The sequence below is a fragment of the Castor canadensis genome, chromosome X (assembly GCF_047511655.1).
Source record: "Castor canadensis chromosome X, mCasCan1.hap1v2, whole genome shotgun sequence".
NCBI lineage: Eukaryota > Metazoa > Chordata > Mammalia > Rodentia > Castoridae > Castor > Castor canadensis.
Genome location: NC_133405.1, coordinates 27,108,392 through 27,127,413, shown reverse-complemented (window position 1 = coordinate 27,127,413; position 19,022 = coordinate 27,108,392). Strand labels below are relative to the sequence as shown.

Sequence of the window (19,022 nt, the reverse complement as noted above, 5' to 3'; positions counted from 1 at the left end):
TAAGCACATGGAAACAGTCTCATCGTCATTTATCATTGAAGATGTGAATCAAAGCCAGAATGACATAGGACCTTAGAAATATTATAATGCCTAGAATTAAAATGTTAAATAGTTTTCAGAAGCTTGTATACAACTAAGAATTCTACAGTATGGGTAGGAATATAAACTGTCACAGTCACTTTGGAAAACAGACTTACAGTGCCTCACATAATTTAACATACATCATATAACACAGCAACTCCAAACCATATAAATGGAGTCCTTATGCTCTACTCAGATATAAATCATGGGTGGGTAAGAAGAACCTACTCCAGTTATTCCAGGTATTTCCAGGTAGCAAAGTGGATGATAGTGGGCAGCAGCAACTGACCCTGGAACTTTGACAGCTGGGATGGTTGACACAGTTCATGTTGAGGCCCAAGGCCCATGGGATCTAGGGTAGAATCATGGAGCTTAGGTTTTGGGGTTGGGACTTGACACCTCTGAAGGCAAGGGAGGTGGCTCAGAGTTCAGAACTCAGGTTTCAGAAAGGGACCACACACAGTTATATCACTGCCATTTGGTTTAGGCCTTGGGTTCTGGTTAACAACCTAAGTGTTACAGCTGTTTAGTGCATACTTCTCACACCATCACTACTTGTTCTCTCCTTTTTCTTCATGTTACAGTCTTCAAAAAGGTAGGCAAGATGACTGGAAAGAAAGTTTTTACTAGAGCCTAATATTGCAATACCTGTGTAGTGGCCCAAGGGGATGTTTCCCAGCATGTGCACACAGTCAGTTGACCAGTGTACTTATATAATCAAAAGATAGAGTATGACGGTGTGTCTGCACCAATCACATCAGGGCTTAATGCAAATGAAGGATTATGTTAGCACTAATCACAGGGCTTCTGTTGGGCTAGCAGAGGAAATGCTTCCCCACTGGCCTGGGTGGAAATGAATGCAGGGTCATCTAAAGTTTGCTTCGAATTTTACTGGCAAAAAGCCACAGGCAAACTCTTTGCTACAGAGGTCAGAGCTGTGCTTCAGTGTATAGCCCCTTCAATGTATCTATGAAGTGTTCAAAGAAATTGGTGCTCTCATGAGAGCATTCTAGCTACTTAGCTGACAGTCCTTCAGTCACAGCAGCCAGGGCCCAAGGAAAGTGTCGAAGAGTTGTCAATTAGGAAATTACGTTGCCCCATCCCCCAACATCTCAGCACACTTAAAAGAAAAATGAACATTAAAAGGAACACTTAAAATAATGGTTTATAAATCACAAGAAAATGGTTGACTCTCGTCCCATTACCCTAAGGAAGAGGTAGGTGCCTAGTATCTGTTTTAGTTAAATGCCACAGAGAAATGGAAACCTAAGTCCACACAAACATATATTAAATTGTTTCTAGAATTGTATTTCATAATAAGCAAAAGATTTTGAACACATTAAATGTCTATCAAATGATGGATAGAAATAAATGTATTAAAACAGAATAGTGATTGCATCTTGAAAAAATGTGCAAACTGAATGATGCCATGGGAAAAGGACACATATTACATAAATTCATTTGTGTTACATAAAAATGCAGAATAGGTAAAATTTGCAGAGATATAAAATATTTTGCAGATATTTAAGTTTCATGCAGATCATATAACCAGGTATGAATAGTTCTCAGGTATGAATATAAAAGAGATTGTGATTTTTTATAAGGGAAAATACTTTTAAATTGACCTTTGTTATGAGACTATAACTATGGACAGCTTAAAACCATGGAAAGAATAGTTCGAATGGGCGAATTGCATGTAATGGAAAAGTAATCTCAATGAACTTTACATAACAAGAGGATAAATTTGAGCAAAATAAAAGGGTGCTCTGTATTGATTATGGTTATCAATATACCCGATGCTTTGTCTTATTTTATTTCTTCCACTTAGCAAAGGGAAGGGTATATTTTGTCATTGAACATACAGCAGCTTAAAAAATAATGCAGTAGTTTGTTGGGACAAGTCCATGGCTTGACAGCTTCAATTTGTTCTCAAACAAGGCCTCTTGTTTGGGTTTTCAGACTACTTAAAGATGTGCTAGAGGACCTGGATATGAATCCACAGAGCTATGCTCACCTTATTTTTGCAAAGATGCCAAAAACATATGATGGAGAAAAGACAGCCTCTTCAACAAATGTTGCTGGGAAAAGTGGTTATCTGCCTGCAGAAAACTGAAACTAGTTCCATGTCTATCTCCCTGTACTAGTATCAACTCAAAATGGATCGAGGACTTTAATATCAGCCCAGAAACTCTGAAGTTAGTACAGGAAAGAGCAGGGAATACTCTGGAAGAAATAGATATAGGCAAGGACTTCTTCAACAGAACCCCAGCAGCTCAGCAACTAAGAGAAAGGATAGACAAATGGGACTTCATAAAATTTAAAAGCTTCTGCACGACAAAAGAAATGGTCTTTAAACTGAAGAGACCACCCACAGAGTGGGAGAAAATATTTGCCAGCTATACATCAGACAAAGGACTGAAAACCAGAATATAAAGGGAGCTTGAAAAACTCCCAAATATTTAAGCTCCCCCTCAAATCAAAGAAACAATAAAGAAATGGGCAACAGAACTAAACAGAACTTTTTCAAAAGAAGAAATTCAAATGGCCAAAAAACACATGAAAAAATGCTCACCATATCTGGCCATAAAGGAAATGCAAATTCAAACCACACTAAGATTCCACTTCACTCCTGTTAGAGTAGCTATCATCAAGAGCACCACAAACAACAAATGTTGGCGAGGATATGGGGAAAAAGAAACACTTACACACTGCTGGTAGAATTCAAGCTAGTACAACCAGTCTGGAAAACAATATGGAGGCTTCTTAAAAAACTAAACATAGATCTGCCATATGATCCAGCAATCCCACTCCTAGGGATATACCCAAAGGAATGAGACTCAGGTTACTCCAGAGGCACCTGCACACCCATGTTTATTGCAGTGCTATTCACAATAGCCAAGTTATGGAAACAGCCAAGATGCCCCATTACTGATGAATGGATTATGAAAATGTGGTATGTACACACAGTGGAATTTTACTCAGCCATGAAGAAGAATGAAATCTTATCATTCTCAAGTAAATGGATGGAACTGGAGAACATAATCCTGAGCGAAGTTAGCCAGGCTCAGAAAACCAAAAATCTTATATTCTCCCTCACATGCAGACTTTAGATCTGAAACAAATGCAGTAATATTATTAGAGTTGGGTCGCATGCTAACGGGAGAACACATACAGGAGAAATAAGAAAAGGTGGGAAACCCAAAACTTGAAAATGTTTGATGTTTCCACTGCAAAAGAGTTAATACAATAGCTTTAAAATGACAGAGGTTACTATGGGGAGGTGACTGGGAAGTAGTGAAGATGTCTGGTAGAGATGAATCAATTCAGGTTGTAATACACTTGTGCATGGAAGCAATGCTAGGAATCTCTCTGTATAGCTGTCCTTATCTCAACTAACAAAAACGCTATGTCCTCTACTCTTCAACAAAATTGGAGAAATAGGCAGAACAATTTCTGTCTGGAAGCCAGGGGGGTGGAGGGGAGAGGGAGGAGGTGGGGGACAGCATGGAGAAATGGCCCAAACAATGTATGCACATATGAATAAATGAAAAAAAAAAGATGTACTAGATGTATAACAAAGCTATGACCACATACCACTGCTGAATCACCTATTTTAGATGTCTGTTACTTAGGATGAGAGTGTTATATTTCAATCTTCTCAATACACATATTTTGATTTTTGTTTCTCATAGTTTTCATTTCTCAGGGTGTGGTTTGATGCTTATTTTTTCTTCATAAAGTACATTGACAAATATTTCCAGTGTGCTCCATGTCTTACCCAGTAATGAGTACTGCTGATTCAGAGAACCCTACATTCTGAGTCTCACTGAGGGCAACTGTTGCCATGGCTACATTATTATATCCCTGACAACTCTCTCAGAAATTTTCTCAGAAGGCACTGAGCCACCAGAAAGGAGACATGTTCATTGACTGAGGATAGAGAAGTTCTGGTGAATTGCGGACAGTCTGCTATTTTCACCTGGATAAAAACTTGAGAAGTTTGGAATCCTGTGGCTTTAAATCTACCAGAGGTATCCATTTGTCCACTGATGTGTCCCAGGTGTTCTTTGTTTGGGTGAAGTGCAAATCATTAGGTATCAACATGTCTAATCCACATGTTTTGGATGTTCCAGCTGTGATATTTGACATTGGTTCTGGTCTCTGCAAAGTAGGCCTGTCAGGAGAAATTTGTCCCCGTTCTGTCATCGACTCTGTGGTAGGGCATTCTAAATGCAACATACCTTTGGTAAAAGGCAATAAGAATAGGTACTATGTAGGAGAAGAAGTCCAGAACAATTATGATAGAGTATATTTGCACTATCCTATTGAACGTGGACTAGTAAAAAGGTGGGATGACATGGAGAAACTCTGGAGTTATCTTTTTGAGTTAGAAGTAGGAGTCAAACCCAGTGAACAGCCAGTGCTGGTGACCGAGACCTCTGTGAACCCAAGGGATACTCGTGAGAAGATTGCTGAAATCATGTTTGAGAAGTTCGGTGTGCCTGCACTCTACCTGTCTAACCATGCAGTGGGAGCCCTCTATGCCTATGGCTATGTCAGGGGCCTGGTGGTGGACAGTGGGGATGGGGTTACTTGCACAGTCCCCATTTATGAAGGTTACTCACTGCCCCATGCTGTCACTAAGCTCAATGTGGCAGGGAGGGATATCACTGAATACCTCAGCCGGCTACTCCTTATTAGAGGTTATATCTCCCCTTGCATATTCAAAAAGACTGTGATGGATGACTTGAAGGAGAAGGTATGCTATGTCACCATGTATCCAAAGAAAGAGGGAGAGAAGAGGCAGCAGGAGTCCCCCAAACAGTACATACTGCCCGATGGGAAAGTTGTGAACCTTGGAGACCACTGCGCCAGGTGGCTGAAGTACTTTTTTCACCTGAAAGGCTAGGCATCCACAGCCATGGACTTACCAAAATGGTCCTCAGCAGCATAATGAAATGTGACATGGACATCCAGAAGAACCTCTTTGCAGAGATTGTTCTGCCTGGAGGCAGCACTCTCTTTACTGGCCTGAACCAAAGGCTCTTGAATGAACTGGAACCGTTGGCTTCCAGAGAATACCCCGTCAAGATCACAGCATCTCCTGATAGATTTTTCTCTACATGGATTGGTGCATCCGTCATGACCTGCATGAGCACTTTCAAGCAGATGTGGGTCACCTCTGAAGATTTCAAGGAATTTGGAAAATTTGTTGTTCAGAGAAAATGTTTTTAAAGTGCACTGAACAAAAGGCATGGTGCAAATTGCCAAATGATGGGAAAACTGAGGGAAGGAAACCTAGTTCCATGGGCTTCGACACAATCGTCAATAAAGTATTTTCCCATTTCAGGTTTCAGTTTATTCCTTTTAGATCCATAGTAATTTTTGATATATACAATGAGTCTTTAAGTGATTCTAATCTACCCTTCTTGTCCTATGGATCTCATAAATTTTTCTCCTGAAAACAATTTGGGTTATATATTGATATATCCACTATAAAGTTTGTAATAATGGGCACCTGATTCTCATTCCTCACAGCTTAATTCAGTTTTGGTCCCTACAATCTTAACTTTAAATCACTCCCTTCTTTGGTGTGGTTACACACCAATAAAAGTATGAAAGCTACCCCTTCTTAGGATTTATCAAACCATTTTATTGGGTTGGTCTTTAACTTAGTAGAGCTCTTTCTCTAATATGACCAGAGTCAGCCAAATTAATGGATATGTGTGCTGGGTGGAGGAATTTCCATTCATTTAAGGCTCTCTAAGCTCAAGGAATCTTCTTCCAATCTAAGAATGGCTAATCAACAGTTCAACTTAATTATTTCAATCTTTTCCATTTGTTTTTACCTTCAGGAATATTCATAACATCATTTTGATAGAGGTCAAATACTGGAAAAAGTTAACAATTGTCAATAAGCACTTGTTTAGTAAAGTATGCATAAAGAAATATGTTTTCTTATTATTTTAGTGTTATCTTTCCAAATCAGTTTTGAGAGAACAGCAGAAAATGCAAAGAAGTCTGTTTGTCCTCATCTATTTTAAGACAAATAATGACTGACAGTTTTTCACATATCTTTATGTCTGTGCTCATTTATATGTTCATATATAAATGAATATTTATTTTTATATGATTAATCTTTCAGAGAAATGTAGCAAACCATAAGCACCATGGGGTTACACAAGTTGTTTGGAATGTGTGGAAGGAATGGAAGTGAATGTGGAAGGGAAATCAAAAGAAAAGAACTATACTTAAAATTTCAGCATGATTGAGTAAAATGTTCTTTTAGATGAAATACATTCATCAAATTTTGCACATATCTTTCCATCTCCATATCCCACAGTATCACATTCATACCTTAAATGAAGATATGCAAATTATCAAAGCCTAATAAATCAGTATAAATCATGACTTTTAAAGTTTATTTGAGAGAGTTGGTTAGGAACACACCATTGTTTACAGATAACCAAACAAAACTAAATTGGAACAATTAAATAATGGAATGGTGTTTTCAAAGGGAGCTCAAAAATCATTACTATACAGTGGAGATATAAAAACATTACTGTAAATACAGATCTATATAAGGAAGGAAATCATTCTAAAAAGATGATTAAAAACCCCAATGATATTTCTGATAATAGCTGAAAGTTTGTTTATAAGATTAAAGTTTTACAGAAATATTAGAATTATTATATAAATATATGATCTATTTATAGTTAATGAATATTAGAAAATGAAGAACATGGGAGTGAATTTAAAAATACAGATTATATAAATGTCCAGAATTAAGGTAGATAATTAAAATATTCTAATGCATAAAGATATAATTCATGTACACTGGTTAGAACTTAAATTCTTGTGTTTGTATTATTTAGAAAGAAAAATAATTAAAATTTTGAACCTTTCCATTAAGACTGATTAAAGTCTGACTATTTAAGCTCTAAAACATTAAACATACTTAAATATCCTATCCATTTGGAAATAGGAGAAAGCACTTCTAAACAAGTAATCAATCAAAAAGTTCATAGTAGAATTTGCAATCTAATTAATTGTGAATGGAAACAGAAGGCAGATATTAAGAGACGAATGGATTAAGAAAATGTGATATTTACACACAATGGAATTTTATGCAGCCATGAAGAAGAATGAAATGTTATCATTCACAGGTAAATGGACAGAATTGGAGAACATCATTCTGAGTGAGGTTAGCCTGGCCCAAAAGACCAAAAATCATATGTTCTCCCTCATATGTAGACATTAGAAAAAGGGCAAACACAACAAGGGGATTGGACTTTGATCACATGATAAAGCGAGAGCATACAAGGGAGGTATGAGGATAGGTAAGACACCTAAAAAACTAGATAGCATTTGTTGCCCTCAACTCCAAGAAACTAAAGCAGATACTTTAAAGCAACTGAGGCCAATAGGAGAAGGGGACCAGGAACTAGAAAAAAGGTTAGATCAAGAAGAATTAACTTAGATGACAACACACATGCACAGGAAAGCAATGCGAGTCAACTCCCTGTATAGCTATCCTTATCTCAACTAGCAAAAACCTTTGGTCCTTCCTATAATTGCTTATACTCTCTCTTCAACAAAATTAGAGATAAGGGCAAAATAGTCTCTGCTGGGTAGTGAGTGGTAAGGGGGGATAAGGGAGGGAGTGGGGGGAGGGAGTAAGGGAGGGGGCAGGAGAAAGAGGGGAGAAATGACCCAAACATTGTATGCACGTATGAATGAAATTAAATTTTTTTAAAAAAGAGATGAATAGAATTAATATTGTAATTAATATGAACTTTGCAGTTTTAATTGCTGATATAAGTAACAGGAAAATGTTGAATATAAATGAGCTAAGTATTATAAATGTTGACTTGTATATGTTGAACCATGCATGCATCCCTTGAGTCAAACCACTGTAATCATGGCACATAATCTCTTTGATGTGCTGTTGAATTGGATATGCTACTATTTGGTTGAGGAATTTTGCATCTATGTACATCTATGCTTTTTGTTGAGTTCCTGTTATGTATTGGTAACAAGGTAATACTGTTCTCATAGGATGATATTCGAAGATTCCCTTCCTTTCAATTCTATGGAATAGCTTGAGACAATTGGCATTTGTTTTTCATATAGCATGTGGTAAAAAATTCAATGGTGAAACCATCTAGTTCTAGGATTTTCTTTTTTGGAAGATGTTATTGTTTATTAAATCTCATTGATTTTTATATGCTCTTGGTTCACTTTCATCAGGTCCCATGTGTTCAGAAACTAGTCCATTTTCTCCAAGTTTTCTAATTTGGTAGCATGTATTTTTTTCATAATAATGCATAAAGATCTATGGTATTAGTTGTAATGTCACCTCTCTCATTTTAATAATTTGGGTCATGTCTCTTTACATTGGTTTGCCAAGCTAAATGTTTGTTGATTTTGTTTATGTTTCCAAAGAACGAGTTTATGGTTTTATTTATCTTTTTACTTTTAATCTCTATTTTTAAATTTCCTCTGTGTTCTTTATTATTTCTTTTTTTCCTGGTATTTTGGGTTTAGTTTGTTCTTGCTTTTCTCAATAGTTGGTATGCATATTTATGCTGTTTTGTTGGGACCTTTCTATTTTCTAATGGAAGCATGTATTGCTATAAATTCCTTCTTAATATTGCTTTTGCTATACCCAGCAGGTTTGGTATGCTATATCTATTTTCATTTGCCTCAAGAAATTTTTCCTTTAACTTCTGACTTCCTCAGTTACCTATTATTTGTTCAAAAGTACATTGCTCAGTCTCAATATATTTGTATAATCTCTAAAAATTTTATTTTTGTTGACTTCTCCTTTTATTCCACTCTAATCAGAAAAGATGCAGAATATGATTTCAGGGGTTTTTTGTGTTTATAAAAGCTTGTATTGTCTCATATCTGGTCTATTCTAGAGGAAATTTCATGTGCTAAGTGAAGGACAAAACCCATATGGTTATTTCAACATGTGCAGAGAAATATGTGATGCAATTCAAAATCCCTTCATGATGAAAGCACTGAAAAGAATTGAGGATATAAGCATTATATGTTAAACCCTGCATCTTGCTGAATGGGACAAAGCTACAATCACTTCTTCTAAGATGAGCATTAAGTCAAAAGTATCTACTTTCACCAATTACATTCAATATTATAAATTTTAGGCAAAGAAATTAGGCAAAAAAATAAATAAATAAAAGGACAAAATAGAAGGGAAGAATCCAAATTATCTCTGGATATCCATATACAAAAGATAGAAACTTGACTCCCATTTCTCCCCTTGTACAAAAATCCAGTCTAACTGGGTCAAAAACCTAAATGTAAAACCTGAAACAATGAAGCTACCTAAAGAAAATATATGAAAAACATTTCAAGACATTGGTGCAGATGATCCTTTTCAGGACATGACCTAAAAAAGCACAGGAAACAAAAGCAAAGATTTACAAATTGGGTTATATATCAAACTAAAAATCTTCAGAACAGCAAAGGAAACAATCAACAGAGTGAAGAGACAATATGTAGAATGGGAGAAAGTATTTGTCAACTATTTATCTGACAAAGGATTGATATCGATAATATATAAGGAACTCAAAGAACTTGAAAACTGTTTTAAAGTAATACAATTAAAAATAGAAAGTTTGTCTTAATTGACACTTCTTAAAGAAGAAATACAAATGGCTAACAAATATATGTAGAAATAGATGGGAGATAAGGGAGAATGTTGGAGGGGATGAAGTCAAGTATGATGGATTTGATAAATTGTAAGAATTTTTGTAAATGCCACTGTGTAACCCCACCCAGCACAACAATAAAATAATTCTCAATATCATTAGCCAATAGGGAAATTCAAATCAAAACTACAATATCATCTCACTGCACATAGAAAGGATATTATCAAAAAAATGCTAATTTAATTTTGGGGGTGTGGGATTTGAACTCAGGGCTCCATACATGCTAAGCAAACCCTCTATCATTAAGCTACATCATCAGTCCAAAAATCAAAAACTAACAAAAGCTTGTTAGTATATGCAAGAAAAGGAACTCTTATGAACTATTGGCATACACATAAGTTATTATAGTCATAAAATCAATGTGAAGATTGCTCCAAAAAGTAAATGTAGATACACCATATGACTCAGCTATACTACTTCCAGGTGTATACCTAGAGAAAAAGCACTCAGCATACCGTAAGGATACCTACATACCCATGTTTATTGTGGCACTATTCACAATAGTTAAGTTATGGAACAAACCACAATCAGATGAACAGATAAAGAAATTGTACCAAGCATGGTGGTTCAAGCTGTTAATCCTAATTATTCAAGAAGTGGAGATAGGAAGCATCATGATTCAAGAGCAGCCCAGGAAAAATGTTTACAAGACCCCATATCAATCATTGGCTGGGCATAGTGGTGTGGATCTGTCATTCCAGCTACTTGTGAGAACATAAACAGGAAAATCACAGTGCCAGCAGGTCTGGCCATATAATGACACCACACTTGAAAAATAACTACAACAAAAAGGTGAAGCAGAGTGCTGTCAAATGATATAGCTCCTGCCTGGCAAGTGTGAGACCCTGAGTTCAAAGCTCCCCACATATCTAGGTAATAATCAGAAGTTGTAATGGATTTAAAAAAATAACATGGGGACAAAACAAGATGGCAGATAACTGAGACCCTGAGCTCCTCAATTTCAGGAAAATACTTTAAATTTATGGTAGCAAGGAACAGGTAACCCTGTTTTGTTTTGTTTTTCTAACTAAGATATAACCAATACATAAGGTGCACATAATGTTCAATGACCTACCCTTAAAATTAGCTTTTTGTAGCACATAATAGCCCAGGAAGCCTCAGTGCTGGGACCAGCAACGCCTACCAGTCTGCATGCTAGAAAGCCATTTCTCCATTTATTTTGTGTCTTCTTCTCTCCAGTCTCAGAGAATCAAAAATGGAAAGCAGAGAACTGCAGAACAAGTCTGGAAGCCATTTGGGACATCTTGGACCTCCCAGAACTTGAAGACATGGAACCTGCCTGTTCTGCCTGCCTCTACTCTCTTAGCCAAATGGATGGAACTGGAGAATATCATTTGAATTGAAGTTAGCCAGGTTCAGAAGGCCAAAAGTACATGTTTTCTCTCACACGTGCAATATAGATGCAATACAAATACAACAATATTATAAAAAAACAGGTCATACTAAGGGGAGATCACATACGAGAGGGGGAGGATAAAAGAAGGAAGTTAAGATGGTGAATATGGTTCATGTACTTCCTACACGAAAATAACTATAGAATTTTTAGAGCAGTTGAAATCACCATAAGAAAAGGACTAGAGTAGAAAGAAGAAAAATAGAGGAGATGAACCAAATTGGGCCATAATATATGGAAATGCCACAAGAAACCCCTGTGTAGCTATCTTAAACAAGCAAAAATATAAGTTTTTTGTTTTTCTTTTTTTCATATACAAAATCGGAGAACAGGTGAACAGAGCAGGTTTTGCCTGGACAGTTTGGTACCAGTGGGAAGGGAGAGGAGGTGGGGAAATGGTGAAGGAGGGTGAATATGTTGCAAATACTGTGTAATTATGTATGTAAATGTAAACATGATATCTATTGAAACTATTACAGGAATGGGGAGGAAATGAAAGAGAATGGTGAAGGGGGCAAAATTAAGTATAGTATATGTGATATATTGTAAGATCTTTTGTAAATACCACAAGGTACTCCCACCTAGAACAACAATGTTTTAAGAAGTAAGCACTAGCCAGGGTTGCAGATTAGGAAATGTTAATACTTTATGACACTGTGGAAACATCTTTTCTTTATGCAAAAATTATTTTCAGTGTAGATGATTATTCATGTAAGGAAATTTTCATGAATATTTTAAAACTACAATTTCATTCAGCATAAATTTGAAAAAAACTGTTAATAAAAGCAAAATAATCAATCACATCAATTGATTTAGTTGATACTGTAGTCGTTGCAGTTTTTCAGAAAGACCACATGTAAGGTAGTAAAGGAACATAGACATTAAAATAAGCCACTTCTGGATTTGAGTCCCAGCAAAAAAAAAATTATATAGCATGTAGTAGCAGCAATAACACATTGTAGTATTCTTCAATTATGCAAAAACAATTTTAAAAGGGAAATTTTCAAAAGAAATATATCACATTTTCACTCACAAGTGATATCTAGACTTATAACAAAAATAAAAACAGCAATAAACAAAAGCAAAATTGGGAGTGTTTGGTATATGCAACCAATCAAAAGAGGAAGGGGTAAGGAAAGGTTGCTAAAAGTAAATAGGATCAAATCACATTTTATATAAATATATGATTAATTTTATATATCTTATAAATACAAATGCATATTTTATTTCTATGTATATATGAAAAGGGCATAGTGAAACCCACTAAAAAGACACCATTGTGAGATATATAAATAGACTCAAATAAATTGAAAATAATCTAATGGTCTTGTATTAGATGACCACATTCAACAAGATATGTTTTTATATACACACTAAATGTGATTCCAGTAAAAATGTAAATTTTAGAGGTAAAAATGTTGTTTCTAAATTTTATGTGAAGAAAATCAATACATAGCATACCATGGAAATTTCACCTCACTGTATTCACAATGGCTAGCATCACAAACACAAAGAACAACAAATGCTGGTGAGGCTGCAGGAGGAAAATGTACCCTTATACACTTTTGGTCAGAATTTAAGTTAGTGCAACCACTTTGAAAAGCACTATTGAGGTTCCACATAAAGTAAAAGTAGAACTACTATCTCAATCCACCAATACCTCTCCTGAGCATAAATCCAAGGCAATATATGTCAGATACAAGAGAGACACATGAAGACCTGTGTTTATTGCCACACAATGCACAATAGCCAAGCTATGAAAACAGCTCAGATGCCTTACAACTCTACAATGGGGTAATATTCATCCATAAAGAATGAAATTATGTTGTTTGCAGGCAAATGGCTGAAACTGGAGATCATTGCATTAAGCAAGGTAAGCCAGGCTCAGAAGGACAAAGTTCACATGTTTTCCCTCATAAGTGGAAGCTAGACCTAATAAACATATACATAAATACAAATAGGATCATATATAAATATATAGAAACAGAATATGATTATAATGCTGCAATTAGGAGAAGAGGCAAAATTTTGACCCCTCCACACCTCCAGCCAGAGCAGAGCATCTCCATTTCACATTAAATAGAGAAACTAGGAGTGCCCCCGGGCCAACAGTCGCCTGTGCCCAGACAGCTTGGGAAGACATGGACAAGGTGAGTTTAGCAGTACCACGAAACTCCCAGACAACCCTGGGCCAGAGCAGCATAGCCCCCTGGACAGACTGACCTCCACCCAGGGAAAAAAGAGAAACTGAGTAATAAACAAAAAAAACAATAAAGACACATGGGAAAGACGGTGGGGAGCACTGAGTGCCAAAGATTGGGGGAAGGGAATCCTTCCTGGAACTGTAATGCAGGAGCAGGGGCATACGCCCAGCAATCAGGAGAGGAAAAGCTTGTGAGAGTGGTGGAGGGAGGAAAACTACACAGTAGAGGGGGGGAAGAAAAATCTCACACGTGAGCTGTAAACAAACATGCAGGCCTGAGGAAGTAGGGGCAGTGTCAACTCCCCCAGTGTGCTTGGAAAGGGGACAGCTTGTAGCAGAGACTCACACACAGGAGAACTCTGAGTAAACAAAGCCTGCAGACCAGGTGAATGCTAAGCTCACCCCTGGGATCTGCATAAATAATGCCTCCAGCAACAGCAGGCTGACAACAGCTGGCAGGCAAGCCACAGCCACAGATACCATTCACAGAACTGTCTCCAGACTCTTTTTTTTTTTCTCTCTCCCTATCTTTGATGAGAAAACAACCGAACTACACCTGCATGCTGAAAAACTTAACTGAAACTGTATTGCATTTGAACTTGGGACACTTTGTGGGGTTTTTTGAGTGTGTGTGTGTGCAGTTTTGTTCTACTTTGTGCATCCCCTTTGATGAGACAACTATAGAACAACATCTGAGGCACCACCTCCAGGATTGGAAAATGAGACAGACACCAAAATTATTAAGACAGAAACTTCATTGCATTTGAACTTGGAGGTTTTTTTTTTCTATTTTTCATTTTGTTTATTATATATATATATATATATTGCTTTCATTTACTTATTTTTTATATTTATTCTTATCTTTATTCTTTTTATTTTTTATTTTCAATCATCTCTCTGTCTCTCTAATGCTTGTTCAGCTTATTGTTGATTAGTACACTAACGCTCCCTGTTTAAAACTTTGAAACATTTTTGTTTGATTCTTCCTTTTGTTTTTTCCTACTCTTCTGTTTATTTGTTTTTCCATTTTCTTTAATTTCTTGCTTTCCACCTCCTCTCAACCTTCCATTATAAATATTACCATTGTTATTATTACAAGCTAGAAAATACTTAATTGCACACAGTACAAGCAAAGTAACAACACCAAGGACAATGACGGGAACACAGAAAAAACAGGGAAACCAGTTTCCCCACAGCAAAAAATTAGTACAGGAACCAGAGGAGAATGAAAAAAACAGATGCTCACATCCAGACTCCAACAAAATGAAGATAAACTATGCCAAAGACCCCAATGAAGCACACAAGAATAATTTAAAAGAAGACATACTACAGGTACTCAATGAGAATTTTATAGAGATGATACTGGATAGGGTCAACCAAAATGTACAGGAGACACTCAAGAAATTCCAAGACAACAAAAATAGAGAATTTGAAAAAGCAAAAAAAGAAACAAAGGAAACCATAGAAGCACTGTATAAACACCAAAATGAAACAGAGAACACAATGAATAAACAGATAAATGAACTCAGGACAAAAATACACAACATTAAAAAGGAAACCACCCAGGATATGGAAAACCTCAGAAAAAAGAATGAAACAGAACTGCAAAACAAAACGGAGGGCCAATCCAGCAGAATAGAACAATCAGAAGACAGAATCTCAGAACTTGAAAATGAAATGATAATTAAAGGAAAAACCAAAGAACTATTAATTAAACAATTCAAGACCTGTGAAAAGAAAGTGCAAGAACTCACCGACTCCATCAAAAGACCAAACTTAGAATTATGGGAATTGAAGAAGGAGAAGAGGTGCAAGCGAAGGGAATGTGTAATATATTCAACAAAATAATAAAAGAAAATTTCCCAAATTTAGAGAAACATATTCCCATACAGAGAGAGAGGCCTCCAGAACACCAAACAGACAAGATCAAAATAGAACTACCCCACAACATACCATCATTAAAACAACAAGTTCAGAAACTAGGGAAAGAATATTGAACGCTGTAAGAGAGAAAAAACAAATAACAAAAAAAGGTAAAACCAACAAAATCACAGCAGACTTCTCAACAGAAACATTAAAAGCAAGAAGAGCATGGGGTGAGATCTTCCAGGCACTGAATGAAAATTACTTCAACCCCACGATACTCTACCCAGCAAAACTATCATTCAAAATAGATGGAGCAATAAAAGTCTTCCATGATAAGCAGAAACTAAAACAATATGTGACCACAAAGCGACCACTACAAAGGATTCTTCAAAGGATTCTGCACACAGAAAGTGAAACCCAACTTAACCATGAAAAGATGGGCAGCACCAAACCACAGGAAAAGAAAAAGCAAGAAAGTACAGAGTAACCTCATCTTAGGTACACACAATCAAACCTTCAAACAACTAAGACAACTAAATGACAGGAATCACAACATACCTATCAGTACTAACACTTAATGTTAATGGACTTAATTCACCCATCAAAAGACACCGCTTGACGAAATGGATTAAAAAGGAAGATCCAACAATTTGTTGTTTACAGGAGACCCACCTCACTGACAGAAATAAGCATAGGCTTAGGATGAAAGGCTGGAAGAAGATTTACCAAGCCAATGGCCCCCGAAAACAGGCAGGAGTAGCAATACTTATCTCTGACAAAGTAGACTTCAAACCTACATTGATCAAACGAGATAAAGAAGGACATTCCATACTAATAAAAGGTGAAATAGACCAAAAGGAAATAATAATCATCAATCTGTATGCACCCAATGTCAACACACCCAATTTCATCAAACATACCCTGAAAGACCTAAAAGCATATATTAACTCCAACACAGTGGTTGTGGGAGACTTTAACACCCCATTATCATCAATAGATAGGTCATCCAAACAAAAAATGAATAAACAAATCCAAGATCTAAAATATACAATAGATCAAATGGACCTAGTTGATGTCTACAGAACATTTCATCCAACTTCTACACAGTATACATGCTTCTCAGCAGCCCATGGAACCTTCTCCAAAATAGATCATATCCTAGGGCACAAAGCAAGCCTCAACAAATATAAGAAAATAGAAATTATACCATGCATACTATCTGATCACAATGCAGTAAAAGTAGAACTCAACAACAAAAGTAACAAAAGACAAAAACAACAAAAGACAAAAAACATGCAAAAAGCTGGAAACTAAATAACTCATTATTTAATGAACAATGGATAATTAATGAAATAAAAGAGGAAATTAAAAAGTTCCTGGAAGCCAATGAAAATGAAAACAAAACCTACCTGAACCTATGGGACACAGTAAAGGCAGTCTTGAGAGGAAAGTTTATAGCCATGAGTGCATATATTAAAAAGACTGAAAGATCCCAAATCAATGATCTAATGATACACCTCAAACTCCTAGAAAAACAAGAACAAGCAAATCCCAAAACAAATAGAAGGAGAGAAATAATAAAAATAAGAGCTAAAATCAATGAAATAGAAACCAAAAACACCATACAATGAATCAATGAAACAAAAAGTTGGTTCTTTGAAAAAATAAACAAGATCGATAGACCTCTGGCAAACCTGACTAAAATGAGGAGAGAAAAAACTCAAATTAGTCGAATCAGGAATGCAAAAAGGGAGATAACAACAAACACCATGGAAGTCCAGGAAATCATCAGAGACTACTTCAAGAACGTATATTCAAATAAATTTGAAAATCTTAAAGAAATGGACAGATTTCTAGATACATATGATCATCCAAAACTAAACCAAGAGGAAATTAATCACTGGAATAGATCTATAACACAAAATGAAATTGAAGTAGCAATCAAGATTGTCCCCAAAAAGAAAAGTCCAGGACCTGATGGATTCTCTGATGAATTCTATCAGACCTTTAAAGAAAAACTGATACCAACCCTCCTTAAACTGTTCCACGAAATAGAAAGGGAAGGAAAACTGCCAAACACATTTTATGAAGCCAGTATTACACTTATCCCAAAACAGGCAAAGACACCTCCAAGAAGTAGAACTATAGGCCTATCTCCTTAATGAACATTGATGCAAAAATCCTCAAAAAAATAATGGCAAACCGAATTCAACAACACATCAAAAAGATTATTCACCACGACCAAGTATGCTTCATCCGAGGAATGCAGGGGTGGTTCAACATACGAAAATCAATAAGCATAATAAACCACATTAACAGAAGCAAAGACAAAAACCACTTGATCATCTCAATAGATGCAGAAAGAGCCTTTGATAAGATCCAACACCATTTCATGATAAAAGCTCTAAGAAACTAGGATTAGAATGAATGTATCTCAACATTATAAAAGCCTTGTATGACAAACCTACAGCCAGCATTATACTTAACAGAGAAAAACTGAAACCATTCCCTCTAAAATCAGGAACCAGACATGGATGCCCACTATTTCCACTCCTATTCAACATAGTACTGGAATTCCTAGCCAGAGCAATTAGGCAAGAAGAAGGAATAAAAGGAATATAAATAGGTCAAAACAGTCCTATTTGCAGACGACATGATCCTATACCTTAAAGACCCAAAAAACTCTACTCAGAAGCTTCTAGACATCATCAATAGCTTCAGCAAGGTAGCGGGATATGAAATCAATGTAGAAAAATCATTAGAATTTCCATACACTAACAATGAACAAACTGAAAAAGGATGTATGAAAACAATTCCATTTACAATAGCCTCAAAAAAAATCAAATACCTAGGTGCAAACCTAAATAAAGATGTGAATGACCTCTACAAGGAAAACTATACACTTCTGAAGAAAGAGATTGAGGAAGACTATAGAAAGTGGAGAGATCTCCCATGCTCATGGATTGGTAGAATCAACATAGTAAAAATGTCTATACTCCCAAAAGTAATCTACATGTTTAATGCAATTCCCATCAAAATTCCAATGTCATTCATCAAAGAGATTTAAAAATCTACTGTGAAATATATATGGAAACACAAGAGGCCACGAATAGCCAAGGCAATACTCAGTCAAAAGAACAATGCAGGAGGTATCATGATACCTGACTTCAAACTATATTAGAAAGCAATAACAATAAAAACAGCATGGTACTGGCACAAAAACAGACATGAAGACCAGTGGAACAGAATAGAGGACCCAGATATGAAGCCACAAAACTATAGCCAACTTGTCTTTGACAAAGGAGCTAAAAATATACGATGGAGAAATAGCAGCCTCTTCAACAAAAACTGCTGGGAAAACTGATTAGCAGTCTGCAAAAAACTGAAACTAGATCCATGTATATCACCCAATACCAAGATTAACTCAAAGTGGATCAATATTCACAATAGCCAAGTTACGGAAACAGCCAAGATGTCCCACCACTGATGAATGGATTAAGAAAATGTGGTATCTATACACAATGGAATTTTATGTAGCCATGAAGAAGAATGAAATGTTATCATTAGCTGGTAAATGGATGGAATTGGAGAACATCATTCTGAGTGAGGTTAGCCTGGCCCACAAGATGAAATTAACCTAGAAGGTAGCACACATGCACAGGAAATCAATGCACGTCAACTCCCTGTATTGCTATCCTTATCTCAAAACCTTTGTTCCTTC

General features: G+C 36.1%; 1 protein-coding gene across 1 annotated transcript; it reads left to right on the top strand.

Annotated features, from left to right (window-relative positions):
• Window positions 1-4,183: 4,183 nt before the first annotated feature.
• LOC141419921 (actin-related protein T1-like) lies at window positions 4,184-5,316 on the top strand. The gene is given in 2 exon segments (XM_074064379.1): window positions 4,184-4,943; window positions 4,946-5,316. Coding segments are annotated over 2 exon segments (1,131 nt in total).
• Window positions 5,317-19,022: the final 13,706 nt, after the last annotated feature.